This window comes from Gallus gallus, chromosome 3 (assembly GCF_016699485.2).
Source record: "Gallus gallus isolate bGalGal1 chromosome 3, bGalGal1.mat.broiler.GRCg7b, whole genome shotgun sequence".
In the NCBI taxonomy this organism is placed as follows: Eukaryota; Metazoa; Chordata; class Aves; order Galliformes; family Phasianidae; genus Gallus; species Gallus gallus.
The window spans coordinates 45,221,789-45,240,520 of NC_052534.1; the positions used below are offsets into that span (position 1 = coordinate 45,221,789).

The 18,732-nt window shown below is 42.2% G+C and overlaps 2 protein-coding genes across 4 annotated transcripts in view; both read right to left on the reverse strand.

Moving 5' to 3' along the window:
• Positions 1–1,704, reverse strand: part of IGF2R (insulin like growth factor 2 receptor) — a 54,155-nt gene extending 52,451 nt beyond the window's left edge. The window contains exon 1 of one of the 3 annotated variants that reach the window (XM_046938500.1): positions 1,178–1,321. Coding sequence is in view for 1 of the 3 variants with exons in the window: in NM_204970.2 (NP_990301.2) it covers positions 1,532–1,644 (113 nt within the window). In the remaining 2 variants the exon portion in view is untranslated. Of the gene's footprint in view, positions 1–1,018; positions 1,322–1,531 lie in introns of those variants that run through there. The other 2 variants (XM_046938501.1, NM_204970.2) reach the window with 2 other exon arrangements.
• A 12,574-nt stretch (positions 1,705–14,278) lies between these two features.
• MAS1 (MAS1 proto-oncogene, G protein-coupled receptor) lies at positions 14,279–17,065 on the reverse strand. The gene is made up of 2 exons (XM_046939498.1): positions 16,951–17,065; positions 14,279–15,163 (listed from the first exon to the last, which is right to left on the reverse strand). The coding sequence occupies exon 2, from the start codon at positions 15,048–15,050 to the stop codon at positions 14,550–14,552; it is 501 nt and encodes a 166-aa protein (XP_046795454.1). The 5' UTR covers positions 15,051–15,163; positions 16,951–17,065; the 3' UTR covers positions 14,279–14,549.
• Between the last annotated feature and the right edge of the window lie 1,667 nt (positions 17,066–18,732).

The following is an 18,732-nucleotide window of genomic DNA, read 5'->3' on the forward strand; positions in this document are numbered from 1 at the left end:
GCTCCCTTGCCCTTTCTCTAGTCTGTCCACACACCCATGGTAAGGCTACAAGAAACAAGCAATATAAGCTAGCCAAGGTTTAGGCAGTCTCACACTACAGTTCCAACAGACAGAAGATTTGTCATCATTCTTTCCTACTACTAGAACCCAGATTAGGTGCCTCTCTGCTACTACTTAAAAGCTTAACGACCTCTATTCTCAACTCCAACATTTTCCTTCCTCGTGCAGCTTTTGACATTCAGGCATTAGTGAGCCTGCTGCAGCTTCACCAGCCCAAAGGCCACACAGAACCCAGGTCACAAGCAGACAGTACTTGTAAAACTAGTCAAAAACTCACCTGAGGCAGCACAAGGACAGATTAGACTGGCCCAAGAGCTGTCCTGCAGATCATCATCAGATCTTACAACTTACAGATGAGACCTCAGAGAGCAGCGTAAGTGCTCGAGCCACTTAACCACATCACCCCCCATGGAGTAGTCTTCCTTCCAAACAGATCTCCACAGCATCTTCAAGAGCTTACAGTCTGACAGATTTGGCTTTTACTTTATCCTTTCTACATTACTAGCCAGAAGTCCTTCGAAGCTTTTCTTCAAGAAACAAAAAAGCCAGGCAGGACAGCCAGCACAGGTTTTAAGAGGCAAGTGTGCCCCTCAATGGCATCCCTAAAAGTTCCTCTAGTCACAAATGGACACGCAACAAAACCAAGGCAGACACTGGTATGAATTAATGTTACTCTTGATACAGGAGCTGTTTGAGAACCAAATAATTTAGGGCAATTAAAGAAGAAGAAGAAGAAAAAAGAAAACACATTAAAGCCAGGCGAACTGAACACCCTTTGAGAAGGGTAGCTCCTTCTCCTGTCCCAGTTTCTCAACGAGGGCAGTTACCCCACAGGAGCGCTTTTTAGCTCACGGGTTAACCTGACAAGAAGAGCTACCTTCTCCCCTCCTCCCCCTCACCACTGTTTTACTGCCGTGCCCACAGATTCTGCCATTCGCTCACGTGACCCAGACCACACCTTCGTGCCGCGCTCAGGGGCTACACTGCTGCCCGCCCGCTACCACCGGTGAACATACAATAGTCCTGTAAGCGCCACAGCATCGCCTAACTCATTACTGAAGAAATGAAGACAAGCGAGGCATATTTCCCAAACCAGATTCTCAGCTGAACGCGTTACCGGAACAGGCCAAAACACGAAGAACAGTCATTCCCATGCAGCAGCTCTCATTATTCAAGGCTTTCGCAACTAGATCAGTTAATGGTATGCGGCGGTACCCCCGGCAAGAACCCGGCTGGGAGGCGACGCGCGGCGCAGCGGACACAGGCGCGCTTCCCAAGGGAGAGCCGCACGCCGCAGCCCGGCCCCGGCTGCAGCCCCCGCCCGCACCTCCCTGCGAGGGGCGCTCACGGCGCCGCCCACCCCGGCACCCGAACGCAGCGCTACGCCTGCAGACAAACGCTCGGCACCGGGCACCGCGGATTCGAGCTTCTCCCAACCCCGCGCGCCGTCCCGTCCCACCCCGCCGCCCACCTGCATAGATCCTGGAAGAACGGCTCGTCCGGGCTCACGGGGGCCGCGACGCCGTCCCCCAGAGGCAGGCACAGGAGAACGAGAAGCAGCGGGGCGAAGGCGGCGCGGGCCATCGCGGCGGCGCGAGCCGGGCCGGGCCGAAGCGGCTGCCCCGGGACGTCAAGGAGCGCCGGCCGCCAGCGGCACGTCATGTGACCACCGCCCGCCCACTGCCTGGTCATGTGACCACCGTCATGTGCAGGCATGGCGATCACGTGACGCGCCCTTCCCCCAGGCGGCGGGCGGGGTGTGTGGCTTCTCTTCCGCCCCGCTCCACGCACCGCGCCGCTCGGCACGTGCTGGGGGCGGTGGTTACGCTTAACGGTCGTAGGGAGGGGGGGCGGCATCGCTTTCCGAGGTGCGGTTTGCCCTTCCAGCGTGAGGTGGGGGCGGGGTGGGGCGTCAGGCAGCCCTGAGTGCGAAGTGTGCTGGGAGCAGCGCGTGACTGAGTCGGACAGACGCCGTCTGGAGAGTTAGAGAGGGTTTTAAGCCTCAGAATATGCTGTGAGGGCTCGAGAGAAGCCACAGAATTATACGTCCCCGAGGATAAGGACGGAGCGGGCGGTGGCAGCCATGTGGTGACAGGAGTATTGCTACACCAGGAGAACTGGTGGTGTGGCAACGAGCCCCGACTGCGGCGGGGCCCAGAGGGGAGGCTTGCATAAAAGCTGAGAAGCAGCTCTGAGAGTGGGGAGAATGAAAAAAAAAAAAAAAAAAAGAAAAATTACATATTGAAAGAGAGATAGCTGTCTTAGAAGTGTAAATAAATCCTGTTTGCCGATGCTGCCCAGGAGTCATTGTTACAAAGAAGTGCAAAAGGCCCGTTACTGAAATGGCTTCTACTTGTCCCATCCGCTGGCATCCAAAGGAATAAGGCAGCAGTAGAGGTCTGCTTCTCAGGAGTTCAGTTCCATTCCAGGCTGCCCTGATGTTTTTCTCCTCTTTTTCTACCTGGTTGGACTGGGTGATCCTGTGGGGCTTTTCCAACCTTGGTGATTCTATGATTCTACTCTTAAGTTACCCATTCCACTTCCCTCCTTTCCAGCAGCACTTAGCGTTGTGACAGAGCACCAGCTGGCTCAAGGTGCTTGTCTGGCTGAAAACAGGCATGTCTTTTGAGCTGCTCTCCGTTTACTCACAGCTCTGTCACAGCCTGAGTCAGCTTGCTGCAGACCGGCACCAACACCAGCACAGGTTTCTGTGGGTTCAACGATAGTACCTCCCAATACAAGGGCAAATGAGCTAGAGGGGGAGGATCACGCTGGTGTGCCTGTTCTTCAGCAGGAGCAGTGTTTAGAGTTTACAATGAACACAGCCTGTTAGGTTTAACAGCAGTGTCCTCAACTGATGGCTTGAGGAAAACCTTCCAGCCTTATGCTGGAAAGAGAGATGTGACGTGAAGCTGTAATCAGTATCTTTGCTCAGAATCTATGAAAAATAAAATGAAAAGGACTGGCTAAATGCTGTTCCCCTGAGCGGTTTTTGTATCATTGGGAAGGACTGTAGCCAACTTCTGATGTTTTGTTTTAGTCTTCAGTGAAATCCTTAAAGTTCCAAGTCTGATTAGTCAAGGATCCCAACTGTCTGTTTTTAAGACTGTAGCCTGTATAGTTTAAAAATAGCCTTGATGATGTACTTGGAGGACAAAAATAAAAATAAAAAAACTCACAAAAGATGGACAAAAGGGATACCAAGCCTATTATTTCTGGGGATATTTTTCTTAAACTTTGCTGCTCTGCTGTCGGTACCAACATCACTCACTAGACAGAGCAAACACAATGCACTTAACAGTAAATTCTGTCAGTTTCCTAAGTTGAGTTACAAATGTATTAGGAAGCTCACTGCAGATAGCACTGCAAGCAGACATACTGGGTCTTCTGATCAGATTAGCTACCTAAGTTTCTGCAAATAGAACTTTATTCCTGAAGTGATCTTTATGTATATTTAAATGCAAGTGTGACTCTGCTGAAGGCAGTGGTTTTATGAATGTGACTACTCACCTCGGTAACATTAGAAATGTGTATAAAGATCTGCAGTGTCAGGGCCTGAATGAATAAAGAGCTCATTTCAGTTATCCGATAAGAGCTAATTTGAAGTTGTTTAGTGGTAAAATGAAGAAGGTCACAAGCAACTTACATTCTTCATTCTGCATGCTGCTTTGTATGCACAGGCCCCTATGTTTGCACAAGGCTCTGCAACCAGAGCAGTGCCATTGCATACACAGAAAAATGTGTGAAAATGTACCGAGCAGGGAAGAAAGACACTGAAGAGGTAGAAAAAAGATCCCAGTTTGGGGGGGGGGGGGGGGATAAATAAATAATAATAATAGTACATATGCATTCATCATCCTAACTAGAAGGGAAAAAAGCAGAACAGAAATATTACTCTGCTTTGCAGTATTAATGCATATGCATTCATCAACCTAGCAATGAATCAAAGTTGCAACACAACAAGGATAGCTATGGAGCTGCATAAATACTGAAATATAAGATGTGAATACAAATATCTTTAAAATAAATCTAAAAAGTAAAAGATTGTCCAGAGATGAGAAATCTCGCCTGAAGATTCTAAGCTTGCAAACTTCAGCGTTTATAATCTGGGGAGTTCAGTGGTTCTCTCCTGGTCCGTGGGATTTCTCCCATGCTTAAAGCTAAACGCATACATAAACATTTGCAGAATCTATGTCAGTCATTTGTATGTCTCAAAGTATGTTCTGCAAATACAGAAAGGCAGGAATGCTTCATTCGGAGTGTCTTTTATAAATAATAATTTAAATATTTACCACCCGTGTTAAGTGATATCAGCTTCTCATTTAATCCAATACTGTGAGGCGATGTTAAAATATTCTGGAATGTAATCTCATAATCTTACCTTTTCCTTCGGAGACGCTCAGCGTGACAGCTGGTAGTTACACTGCACTGTGTCCCAAGGATCTGCTGAAGCTTCCTGGTTGTGGGTGGTTTTCAGTAAGCAGGGTATGAGATGAATAAACAGGTCCTCTACTTCTAGGATTCTCTCTTGCATCTTGCCTGGTGTCAAATATTGGAGTCATTTCATGTTCTCTTTGACACTCTTGCTTCATGTGGCCAGCATTGCAGGTGAGGTACAGGCTGTCTTAGAGGAAGCTTGTCTCTGCTCTTGCTGTCTCAGTTCCTTTTAACACTTGTATTTGATCTCTGTCTTTTCAATATATAGGAACAAACATTATTTGGGAATCCAAAGTTGTGTTTATATTTGATTTTGGGAAGTTCTCTCTCCAGTGAGATTTGGACAGTTTTTTTCCGGCTGTCTGTGTAATAAAATAATTACTTTTATGCTTTGTGAAAAGTCTTCATAAGGCCCTTCTGTGGACCCATGCTGTTCTTCAGAAAGCATAGCACCACCTGCATTGTTTTCTGTTTGTTCCTTTTTTCTTGCTTTCTACTTCTAAAGTCCTAATCTTATACCCACTGTCATTAGTTCTCATTTCTCCTTGTTCTTTTTTTTTTTTTTGCTGCTCTCTTCATCTTTCACCATCTCTCTAATTCTTACTACTCAGTCTCCTTCCTTTTCTGCTCCTCTTCTACTCTTAACTGCTTCTTTTTCTCTAGCACTTCTCCAATGCAAGCATTTGATGAGAGTTACCTCCCCAGTTCTTATGACAAGTTTGCCTACTTTACAGCAATTTAAAGTACACTGTTGAGACAAAAACAGTGTTTGATGACCTTGTTTTGCAGACTTATGTTTAGGCTTCCCTCTGTAGCTACCAAGATAATGACATTTCCTAATCTAGCTGATACTGTTCAATGAAGCTGTGAAAGGATATCAGACATAAACATATTGACTTCTTTCGAAATCTCTCTTTTGCTAGGCAAGTTCTTACACTGTGTACTCAGCATGTGCCCTGAAAAGGGCTCTGTTTTGTGCTGTGTCCTAGAAGATAGTTCTTGATAGCTCTTGTCAAGGACATTCTTCAGTCACTGCCTGCTCAAGTCCGAGCATCAGCTTCTCTGTATTTCTCCCTCTCTTTTCACTTCTTTGATCTAGCTTTCAAGAAATGTGGTTCTTGACTGTTTGTGCTTAGGCCAGAAATCCATATATTATTATGATAAAGGATCTGAATTACCACCTACTTTCACTGGTACTCAGTGAAATTTCACTCTCACAAATCTTTGTATTCAAAGGAATTACGAGACAATTTCTTTGCTAATCCTCTTCCATCTGAAGCACCTACTGGACATTTAAGGTAAATGATTTAACCTTAAAGCGCCTTACCAAGGCAATAAATACAGTGTGAAAGACTGTTCCATGTTTTAAACCTAATTACCCAGGCTTGTGTTTTAGCTTCAGGGCACTTTGATATCAGTGGGTTTCTTCACGCTTTGGTTTGTTCTTCTCCCACAGGCTCTTGTCTCTGTGTTCTCCTGACAGTCATTTCTGAGCTAACCATCATCTTTTTGTTCTGTGAGCTATGCTGGTACTGAACAGGCTTGTAACCTGCTCTTGCTGAACTCGTTCTGTCCTCAGAGCACATCATGTCAAATCTAAGTGTGGTGTGGTAGCAAACAGCCTCCATTTGTGAGGCATGCATGGGAATGAAAAATGCCCCAAAATGTGTTTGTTATTTCTGAATTATTATGCTTTATCCCCCTCCTGACTTACATTACAATCCATGGGACTATTCTTATCTGTTGTTATTAACCATGTACTCCAAATATATCACCAACTCTTTTCAAATATGATAATTTATCATGTCATGCTCTCCAGTTACATGATTTTTCCCTTCAGTTTTCAACTTCTGGAGATAAAGCGTTGCTCCTTCCTGCATGTGGGACCTTATCCCTACTACAGTTACCTCAGTGTAAGTTGCAGCTCCGCACAGAAGGACGTCATAATGGGAAAAAGTAACCTCTTGCACCAACTACTACAGTACATACAAATTACTTCTGAACTGCCCAAAACCTGTTGTGGTTCATCTGCTATGAGCGATGTAAGCTAGTAGAAGACTTTGTCATGACAAAAACTTACAGGTGTCTGTTGTGGAGCTAAATAAATGAAACTTCTTACATCTGGAAGACATACTACTCCATGGTTTCATACTTCTATCCTGAAATAGCAGCAGAGTTAATGAGCAACTTTCATTTTTCTAATTCAGTAATTATGTCACCTAATTCACTAGGACTATATTGCATTAAGTTGTCACGCATTCCATCTTGGTTGTCACGAAGTAGCTGATAAATTTCTGTTTTGCTTCATTTTTCCGGGCTCTGTCTGTTGTGACTTTTTTCACTTGTAATGGAAGGAGTCTAAAATGAAAATGCCGTCTCCATCATAACACCTAAGAATTTACAGACTTTATACACAGCAGAGAAATAACCAAATTGATTTTCTTTAAGCACCAAAATGCAACCAGCATTTTGTTTCTTCATGTTTGTCCCAGGGGAAAGAAGCTATGTAAGACATTTCTTGCATAACATGCTATTTGTAGAGGTCTAAAATATGTTGTATAATTTGTTCAGTTGATTCTTCTATCACCCTGTCTTGCTAGATAATATTTATATGTTAGGTCTATATATACACATTTGTTTTCATAGCCACATTCATAAATATGCCCATGACTATGATAAATGTCTTGTAAATGGGCATTTTATTTTCGTTACATTTTCAGTACTGTGAAATATCTGAAAGAGAAGAATAAGAAATAAGGTTTCATCTAAACTCATTTAGAAGAAAGGTACCAATCCATTTTTTAATTATCAGTACCACATTTCCCTGTATGTTTTATATGCGCATGTTGCTGAACTAAACAGAGTAGAAAAAAGTAAATGCCAATAGCAATGTATATGCGGAGACTCAGTTAAGCCATTGTATGACTAATGTTAAATAACAATATTGTATAAATGATTCAATTAAAGATTCACTTTAGGATATGATAGTAGATTACACATGTAGGTTGCAAGTCAAGAAAGGCACATCCAAACTGAGTGCACTAATCAGAATCGGTAATATCTCCACCTAAGTCAGTGGAATTAATCTGGACTTCCTTTACCTTTTTCCTTCAGTCAGAACCTGATCCAAGAGTAACAGGGCCAGAACGTATGTAAATATGACAGTGAATATGCTAAGAAATGTGCATCACCTCCAGGTGGAATAGCAACAAGCGTTCAATGTTTTTTTGGCCTTTTCTCAGTTACTGACATAAGAACTAAAGATACAATTATGGGTAAAGAAATCTTAATGGTCACTTCTACTGAACTGAATAAAGAACTGTATGTCGAAAATTTACCACTGCTAATTGGTGGTGTTTCCAATAATTCCCTCAGCAGCTGAAATAAAGTAATATTAGGAAATACTGTGTATGTTCTCTTCCAGAATAGCATAGATGGTTTGTGTCACACAAAAGAGAATACAGAGTTTTCTCTGTATATTTTCACATTGCTTTGATTTGCACTTGAGCTTTACAGCAGGTGCTGTGAAACAAGCTTTCTGCCACTAGTCTTTTGAAGCCTTCAGTAAAACTACTTAGTGGGATTCTCTGCATCTTTTCTTCTTGTTGCTCCACAAAAAGTAAAGAATGAGAAAACTGACACGGTGTTTGACAAAGAACAGCAGTATGGAAAGCTTGTTAAATCCTTCTGGAGGTGTTTTGTTATCCTAATGCTACAGGAAAACTCAGTCTCAAGAGTGTAGCCAAGATGAGGATAGTAACAGCTGCAGTCTGTCTGAGTCGATGGGTTGGGGTGCATCCGACCTCTGCGTTATTGTACAATCTTATGCTAAGCATTGAACTGGGGGAAATCCGAGTGGATTACACAGTAGGAAACTGAGAATGGATAGAAAGCTGAGAGATGCACAGTACGTGTTTTGCTGTAACTGCCCACAGACTTAAGGGCACAGTTCTTTAGGCTTTCAGTTTTCTGCTGTAGTAATTTAACTGGGGCAAACCTACAGGGTTGAATGGTCCTTTGAGAAGTAGTGTCACATTCAGACTGGGAAAAGTAGAGATAAACATTTCTGAACACTGCAGGCTGCTAAGAAACACAGGCCAGTGTTGTGCTCGGAAAGATACGTGCTAATGGATAAATGAACCAAAAGAGAGCTCATAATAAAGAATATAGTTGGCAGGACTATGTTTACAGAGGACCTCGGCCATGGCAAAGTTAGCAATAGAAACATTGTTCATTGCTCAGATGCTGGTCTGACTGGCTTAGCCTGTCCCCTGGCTACAGCACAGGTCCCTTTCCAACCAAGCACAGGGAAAAAAAAATTCAGACAAAACAAAAGTTGCTGGCTGTACGTACTTGCTTTCACAAAAATCATTTCTCTTTGCTGTGGTATGTAATTGAATGTCTTTAGTGAGCTTACAGGTTGCGTTCATTTGGCAGTCTTCCCTTGTAATAGAGATTTTTATTTTTATTTTTTTTGCTAAAAACAATACAACAAGATAAGTTACAGCTATCAAGCGTATGTTGTTCTTTCAGCCAAAAATAAAAATAAAAGTAAAATATCCAGATAGACCAAAGACTGCGTGGAACATAAAACATCCTCCTCTGATGAAAAAAAAAAAAAAAAAAAAAAAAAAGTACTTCTTTTTTCTTCAGAGATAAAACAGTGACTTCAGGGTGTTCAACCCATCTTCTGGGTTAAGGCTCCGGGGGGACCTCATTGTGGCCTTCCAGTACTTGAAGGGAGCATATAAACAGGAGGGGGAACGGCAGTTTATAGGAGTAGATGGTGATAGGACAAGGGTTTAAGCTGAGACAGGGGAGGTTTAGGTTAGATATTAGGAAGAAGTTTTTCACCCAGAGGGCGGTGACGCACTGGAACAGGTCACCCAAGGAGGTTGTGGATGCCCCATCCCTGGAGGCATTCAAGGCCAGGCTGGATGTGGCTCTGGGCAGCCTGGTCTGGTGGTTGGCAACCCTACACATAGCAGGGGGTTGAAACTACATGATCTTTGTGGTCCTTTTCAACCCAGACCATCGAATGATTATACAATTCTATGATTCTATGATTCTGCATATCGTTTTTAAAAGCTTTTCATCTCTGTATTGGCACTTCATACATAAAAATACTCGCTTCTGCACATATTTTAATAAATTTAATTATTTATCTCAGCAGTCTATTACCATATATAATGAATATTTAATTGCTGTAATATACAATTGTCAGGGTCCATATTTGGTGTAAAGTAAATACTTACTGGGGTAAAGAAACACCTAAATTATAATAATCTCTACTCTAGAGTAAATCACTTCTCTTCTTGACCACTTTGTGGCAATACAGATAGCTGTCTGTTGGGTGAAAGGGTCAGACTGGGTTCTGAGACTTCTCCAGGTGCGGTGATGAAAGCAATGACACGCTGATTCTGAGAAGAAGGAAGTTAATGAAAAAGTAAGAGAAAAAGAGGGTGTGCACATCTTTTTACCAGTTTCAAAACCGGTTTTATTAAAGGGTGCATGCAGGTTGGCAAACTAAGGTGATGTGATTTATAAATGACTTCCTTAAGGTCACACTGTAAGTCAATGACACAAGTGGAAAGTCAATAAAGTTTCCTGAGCTCTAGTGCAGCATCCCAACCTATTGAATCCAACTTCAGGCAGCTGGAGTTCACTTTATTACCATCATCTGTATTTCAACATTCCCTTTGCTATATTCTTTCCAGTTCCTTGAGGAAGCCGATCCCTTGTGATAGACATTACAGCAGTGACAAGGCACTGTGCCATCAGGTTATTTCATAGCACATCACTTCTGAAGTCAGTGAACCTCCTGGTTTGTTCTTTCCTTCCTCATTCCAGTGAATTCCAGATCACGCCTTCTGCTGACATGAGTGAAGGCAGCATCCTCAGAGCTGTTTGCTCCCTGTTGGGAAGTGGTTTGTGCCAATTCTGTATGGCAGCATTCTTAAAGTTGCAAACTATCATACTCAAAAGTTAGACCATCCCACGCTTGATGCATAATTATGATTTTTTAAAGGCAAAATCATCCTCGTCTTGCCTTGCCTCATCCTGCTTTGCTTTGTTTTTCCTTCTGTGCCTGCTTCAGTGTATAAGCATACAGTCACATAAATCAGCACATTTATTTGTTTTCTACTGTTGCTCAAGGAGAGATTCGGTCCTTATTTATTGCATGCTATTCTTCATCATTTCAGTCTGGTCTCTTCATTGCAACTTATCACTGACAATTGATTTGCCCAAGAAGACCTTCTCTGTCCTGCTCAGGAGGAGGGTACTATTAGTACATTTTTATAGAGAGAAGGTTGCCTGAGAGAGATTAAGTTCAGAAGTAACTGCACATCAGTTTGGAATGCATGGAATCTCCTCATCAGGATATTTATCCTTATGTAGCGTTTTATCCATCCAACACACAACTCTTCTTGATAGTAGTTAGAATTATGAGCACTCAAACTAAGGATTTCAGCCCGTGAACTCAGAACTCATTTTACCTTAATAAATAAAATAAATGAAATTATGAAATAAAATTTGCTGAGGATGATTTCTTGCTTGGTAGTGTTAGAACAATAGTATCCAAGTACAAATGTATTCCTCCTAGCCCTGAGGAAACTCCCATAGTACAAATTATAGAGGAAAGGTAAGTACTCAGAGTTAGTGGTGGAATAATTACAGCAAACTGAAGAAAGTTTAGGATAAAAACCATTGTCATTGTTTTGATGGCTTGAATAAATAGCATATAGGACCTGGTCCAAAATGCCATTGTCAAATCATTGCTGCATAGTAGCTACTTTAGATCCTCGCAGGTGTAACAGAACTGGGTAGGACTGCATGTAATGTTAAATATGGAGCATCATAAAAATGAGGGTTTTTTTTTAAAGGAAGGTGAACCAGCTGTTGGTAAGCACAGCAGAAATCTGCTAAATCACAAGTAACATGGGAAGGCTGGTTGGAATAAATTGCTCATGGATTTTTCCAGTGCAAGGACTATGGACATTAAAAGATCTAGGAAGTGGCAGCTCAAAACAACCAAAAGAAGGATATTTTTTCAGAGAATGTTTAACAGAATGCTGGAAATACCAAAAGCTTGTGTGGACTCCATTCATTTCCTGGCAATATGGGAGTCCTCATATGTGAGGCCATAAACGTTACAAGAGAGAATCAAGAGATGGCTCCTCTTCTGAAATGTTTGCAGTTTAAATCTGAAAGCACAAATGAAATGTTATAAACCTCATTTTAGAGGTAGGAACATGAAGAACAGAAAGATTAGAAGCCAGGAATGCATTAAAACAGAACCCACATATCTGAATTCCGTGAGTACAGCTTCACCCCTAGGACATTTTTTCCCATTTTGCATCAGTGCAAAGTGTTTATTTACGCTGCCTGTCCCACACAGGGTTGGTTTTTCACCCTCTCGCACAGATGCAAATCATTTTCAAAAAGTCAAGCTGACGGAGAATTGCTTTCTTGTTGCACAGCAAATGAAATGTCACATTTTCCTTGTTGATTATTTAATGGTGGGATAATGTGCTTATCAGTTCTCCTTGTACTGCAGCCTGTCTGCACAGACAAGTCATCAGTCATCGTGATAAGGAAGAAAGAACATCCCTAACATATTTTTATCTGAGGGCTGGGAAACATTAATCATTTTTCAACTGCTAGCTGTTCACTCTTATTCATACTTCTGGATGTTCCTCTCATGATGATTGTTAATTTTGTCTGCGCTGCAATATGATTTGTGGACAGTTGTGCAAATTCTGACACGTTTGAGGGCACGGGCAGGCAGGCAGACAGACAGGTGAAATGGAGTAATGAGTTAAACACCCCAAGGCACCGCGTGCAACTCATGAGCACCCAAATTGCCCTGTTGTGTATTGTCACCTTGTTGTATTTCATTGCCCTTTCAGATCTACTGAAATAGCTGCATGCATAGTGATCCTTCACACAGATCTGTCACAAGAAATGGGCATGTTTAAGCACAGTGAGTTATGTGTCACCTGAATCACTTTGAGAGAGCTAAGTTGCTCATGGGGTTACTGCAACTTTGCTTCTCTCTCTGGTTCTCTGATTATTGTAAAAGTATTGAGGTAAGAATAGGGAACGGCTTTAGAGAGAGTCAGGATTTGTTCTTAGCTAAGTCTACCCTAGTTTTCTATTTACAGCATTTATCCACATCGACAAATTCCCCAGGAGGCCTCAGCCCCCAGCTGGTACATACACACACATGCTACGTGTATGTGGACATCACGCACGCTTGTTCCTATTGCTCCCCAGGGTGTTCACAGGCCTGCGTGCCGTATCCTGCTCTCACCAGCAGTAGGTGCTCTGCTGATTTGTTATTGCAGCAGTTCAGTAGATCAGTGCCCAGAGAGAGAAGCAGACTGCTCATCTGCTGTCTAAATCAACAGAGACAGCAAGCATGGGACTAAAGTCTTAAGAAGCAACACTTGGACAAGCAGAATGGCTGTCGAGCGGGAGGGTTTTGATGGAGTGAGAGAATTGGGAAGATAACAGAGGTAACCTTTTTATTTTCCTGAGTCCTTCTGCAATGACACAGTGCAACGCTTTAACGTAAGGAAAGAGGAGAACATGCGTAGAAAAACTATTTATCCTTCTGAGATCTGTTCTCTATGTTAATTCCCATACAATCCCAGGTCTTAACCTACCGTCTTCCTTATTCCAGGGCTGGCAATCTTTCAACAAAGTAAGGGTAGGTTGTATTTTTCTTTCCCTAGTCAGCTATTAAGTGAGCCAATGGAAACTTGGCGGGCAGCTGAAGATGCGCCTCTGCCTGTGGCAGGAGCTCTCAGTTCCTGCTGAATTTGGAGCCCCGTGGGGGCTAGAAGCAAATGCATCTCTCAGACATCTCTTTGGAAGTGCCACAGTTCCCTAACTGTCTAGATCCCACTTCTTCTATGCCTGCGTGATAAACATAAACATGTTGTCCCATCCTTTCCTTGCTGTCGTCTTCCTCTGCTTTCTGCAGGTTGGCTATAGTTTGGCAGATGCCGCTAAGAATTAAATTCCACAGCATACCAGCCCTGGTACCCACTGTACAGAAGAATGCAGTCAGGTGAAAAGGTGTTGCTGAGGTATAACTTCAGTCACGCATTGCTAGATGCGCTTTTCTGGTTGTTATGAAACAGAGACCACAGGGGGAATATATATTCTCCAGAGAACAGCTACATACTGAAGACATGGCTGGGACAGCAAGTGTTGAGATGACTTTCTCATAGACTCCTTGAATAACTAAACATACGAGAACACTGGCATCTGTGGGATAAGCCAGCCCCATCCTTCACAGTTAAGGCAAAAACTCTGTGTGAGTTGACAGCATCTGTAGGTTGCCAACTACTGCCATGTGCCAGGTACTGAACTGTCCAATGAACGCTGATGTCTCTGGAAATTATGCAATATATGCTTTGAAAACAGATTCTGAAGTAGCCCCTTAGCCAAAGAGGAACTTGATCATTCAGTATATACCTACGCATTCTGCTAGACCATAGGAAGCTACACTGTATGTCTGTGGGTATATATGGGGACCATATATAGGTTTCTTCTTCTGTTCTCCCCCTGGGAGCAGCTCTTTTGTGAACTTGTACAAGCTGGAAACAGCTGTAATAAATCCCAGTGTGTAATGTGAATCCTGTGTTTAGTGGGTTTGACTTTTAAAAATGCGAATACACGCAGGCCCTGATGACTTCAATAGCATTTATGGGTGCTCAGTGCTTGTATAAATGTCACACTATTTATAACATATTTCTGTGTCCTTTTTTGATATTCTCTGTTGGCCTGTCTCTTTTCCACTGTGGTATCCTTGACTGACATAATCACATCAGGATGTAGCATGTGTTTGAATAATTAAGAAAATACAAATAAAAGTTATCTTTATTCTAGTCTTTGTTTTTCCATTACTCAACCACCAAAGATAACAGTACCATTTTTCTACTGTTTTTTACATTCAATGGAAGACAAATACCTTTCATTTTGCAATAGTTTATTAAATCTTACAAGTCCAATATTTGCCCCTGAATTTTCCCCTCTAAGCCTTAGAAAATTGTTTCTGCTATATCCAAGCTCATGCCAACTTCTTGGCTTCTCGGCCGCAATCCATCAGCAAGTGCTCTGCTAAGAACCACTTTGAGACTCTCCTTGAACCTCTTATTCTTGCTGCTTCCTACAAAGAAGTAAACAAGAGGGTTGATGCTGCTGTTGACGGTGGAGAGAACAATGGTGACGTGGTTCTGCTGGCTGAGCAAAGATGACCAATGGTGATAGTTCAGAAGGTATAACAGCCTCATGGGCATGGCAAAGATGAGGAAGACGACGACGGTGGCCACAATGATGATGTAGAGCTTCGATGAATGAGGTCTCAGGGAGTTACGATGAATCCTGATGACCAAGATCAGGCTGGACAGAATCATCAGAGGAATGAAGATCAGGAAAGTCAGGATCCATATGAAGATGAGCATTGCTTGGCAATGGTTGGCATCATCAAATTGTTCTTTTGTTGAATCATCTTTGCATGTTAAGTATTCGGCTATTGTCATCAGAAAAGACAGAGTCCATAGAATTGCACACACAATTGCTGATTGGTGCTGTGACCGGTGGCAGCGGTACCAGATGGGGTAAACAATAGACAGACACCTCTCAATACTGATGGCTGTCAGGAGATAGAGACCAGTATTATATCCGAGAAGAAAGACAATAGACAGTGTGGTGGTTATATAGTAATAAAAGCCATACGCGAATCCAAAGCCAGCAATGTACTCAATTGACAGAATAAATATACAAAACAGTAAGGAGATGTCAGCAATGGACAGGTGTGTGATGTACGCAGTGAATGGATTTCTTTTGATCTGGAAGCAGAGGCACCAGAGGACAATTCCATTTTCACAAAAACCCAGGAAGGAGATGATCATAATTACCCAAAGTGGGGTCAATATCTCCCAGACTCTTTCCTGTGTAGAAATGTTTCTGTGCATTGAGATGTTCTCTGTGCCTTCACTGGGATGAAACGTTATGTTTGACTCATCCATGGGGCAAGCTCAAGTTTGGATAGCACAGCTCTTCCTTCTGTAAATATGTATAAAAATATACTGTGAATATTGTGTGTTCCTTCCCTCCCCCTGTTCTTTCTACTTTGTGGACCCTGGTTTTCTGGTCAGATCTGAAAGCTTTAGCAAAGGAAAACTATCTCTGATATACTAATGCTAGCTGAACTATTCTAAGCAAGTATTAAAGGCTGCTAAGCCCATCATGCTAGCAAAAATACTGAGCTTTCATCTCTGCGGGGTTCAGCTTATGGATGCTAAACCACAACTACAGTGATGCACTTGAAGAGCTCCTGAACATGCAACCTCTGTCACATTGCAAAGTTCCATAATGTAGTGGTCACAGATAGGATTGGTGGTTCTTACTAGAGCCCTAGATTGTTCCCAGACAGGTCTGTTCAGCTCCCTTTGAAGCTAGTGATGATAATTTGAAGCCATACATACGTATTTCAGGTGAATCTGGCACAACACAAAATGTTGTGTGTCAAAAACTTGATACCAATACCTTTTCCAGGAAGATTTTAATTTATTAAGTGAAATTAATATGTAGTTACTCAGCTTAATATTTCCTCAAAGTGTAAAGTCAAAGGAATGGAAAATGACTTCGTTTTGAGACAGTCTCATATTTGTCCAACTTTAAGTGTCATTTATCAGAGTATACACTCATAGAATCATAGAATATCCTGAGTTGGAATGAACCCACAAGGATCATCGAGTCCAACTCCAGTATAACATAATTTAACCATGTTTAAAGACAGTGAACCGGTTAACAGAACTGCAAATACCCTGCAAACATTACAAACACAGCCTACCACAACAAGCAGTTGTTCAGGTTCCCTGCTATTGTTATAATGGTTAGAACTGTTGCTTTGGAACAAGTTCTCCCTTTGAAAGTCTCCTTTTATCCCACAGGAGATAATAAGTAGCACTGGCTTCCGTTGATTTTCATTGGTATGTAGGAATGTGTCATGCTCCCTTCCCTGTTAGCTTCCTACCTGCCCCAGTGATAATGTAAACTCAGACCTCTTGCTGATTTACTGCTGTTCCAAGGAATAACTACTGGCAATAAACTTGCCCATCTGCCTCGGTTCATCTATGTAGGTTGCCCTGGCTGTTAACATGCCATAATGGGAATTTACCTACATCTTCAAGCAGTCAAGAACATCAAATGCAAGGGAAAGAAGTTTTACTGGGGATAAGTCTTGCAACGACTATTGAAACAGAGCCACTGACTCCAATCATAAATTTTCCCTCATGAGCCCTGGGTTTCCCAAGTTCACAACAGCTTCTTCAGACAGGACACCACAGTCTAAAAAAGAGCATTAGTAAAGAACCTGGGAAGCCTCAGGGCTTGCTGGCATTTAAACCTGCACAAAAATGGTAATGATGATCTCACCTGTATGTTGACTGTGCCACCGTCTGAGACTCAGTCGGAAGGAACAAACAACATAGCTGGAAATGTGGAAGACAAGTGAGCGTGAATGAAGCAGGTAAGTGCAGTGACTGGAATGAGTGGCAGAAGTCCCAAAAGCAGTGTTCTGGAAAAGCTATAGAGGGAAGGTGCTCAAACACTGTGCTACTGGAAATGCGGTAAAATTTCAGAGGAGAAAAGGAGAGGAGAATCTATCTTCAAGAGTTAAAAGAAATAGAAAAGAACAATATGAAAAGACTCGGTAATGTGTTTGATTCATATGTCTGTATCAATACACTATTTTTGGAGAGGGAAATGAAGAGCAGAAAGTTTTGGACTTACTACAGTCATTCCCACATGAAAACATGCAGAGATGAGAATGGAAAGAATCTTCTCCTTCCAGATACATCCATGGTCTGTTCATTCCCTGAAGCTGTTGAAGAACTTCCTTGAAGAAGCTGAAAGTTACCTTTTCCAACCGTTTGTCTTTGGTAAGAGGGAGAGTAAATAATCACTCTGACCATGACTCCCTCAAAAATAAGTGTGCAGTTGTCCCATTGCTCAAAATGACTGAGGCACACCACGGAAAGAGCCCTTCATGTGAAGCTATGCTTCAAATGGCATCACTCAGTAGTTGGCAAGTCATCTGCCTGAAAGCCTGGGAGTTAACTATTGTGGGAACTGAATGGCAGTATATGGAAAATTGTCCTGAGCTGTCACAATACCAAGAGACATAGTTTAAACAAACAAACACAAAGTGAGCAGGAAATCTATTTGGGGAGGATAAAATCTGAAGGAAAAATCTCAGTTTAGAACTGCACCACCAAATGCCATTTAAAACAATACAAGTTGATTTGTAAATGTGTCTTAAATTACTTTCTAAAGTAAGAATAGAAATAAAAGAAAGTGAAAAATAGAGAGGGAAAGAGATAAAGGGGAAGAAGTGAAATGAAGAGGGAAGGAAGGAAGGAAGGAAGGAAGGAAGGAAGGAAGGAAGGAAGGAAGGAAGGAAGGAAGGAAGGAAGGAAGGAAGGAAGGAAGGAAGGAAGGAAGGAAGGAAGGAAGGAAGGAAGGAAGGAAGGAAGGAAGGAAGGAAGGAAGAGAGGGGGGAAGGAAGAGAGGGGGGAAGGAAGAGAGGGGGGAAGGGAGGGAGGGAAAACTAAACCACAGAACAAAGAAAATATATAAGGCTTTTGAGATAGTCTCAGGTATACATTTCTATTTGTAAAAATTACATCCTAAGATTATTCTAAAAAAAACCAAACAAGCAAGTAAACAAACACCACCACCAAAAAACCCAACAACACAGAAATACAAAGCAAAAGTCATTTCCTGAGATTTAAACACTCTCCCCTGAAGAATTCAAACAAGCCTAGGAGCAGATGAAAGTCCCCTGAGGGTGTCCCCTGCTCTTGCCCCAAGTATTAGGTTGTTTTTTTATTCAGATATTAGCAGAACAAACATTCTTCGCCAAAAAAGGAGAGAATTTGCTTGGTTTTCTCCTTTAGATGTTTCACTAAAACTACCAAATCCCCAAACGGGAAAAGCTACTAACTAACATGAGAAATAAATGACCCCAAAGGGAGGGTCAGAATAAAGTTAGGAAAGTAACGGAAAGAAGTGAAAACAACTTCTAATTGCCCTTTTGTTCATTTTAATTGTAATCTACCTTACATAGAACAGCTGTGGGACCAAAAATGTCAAGCTGCTCTGGAAAAGGAAAAAAACCTGTCCCTTACCCATAAAATGAGACGTGCATATGAGTAG

Bases quoted from the DNA above. Each gene is read 5' to 3' on its own strand.
- MAS1 (XM_046939498.1), bottom strand. From the start codon at position 15,050: ATGACAATAGCCGAATACTTAACATGCAAAGATGATTCAACAAAAGAA.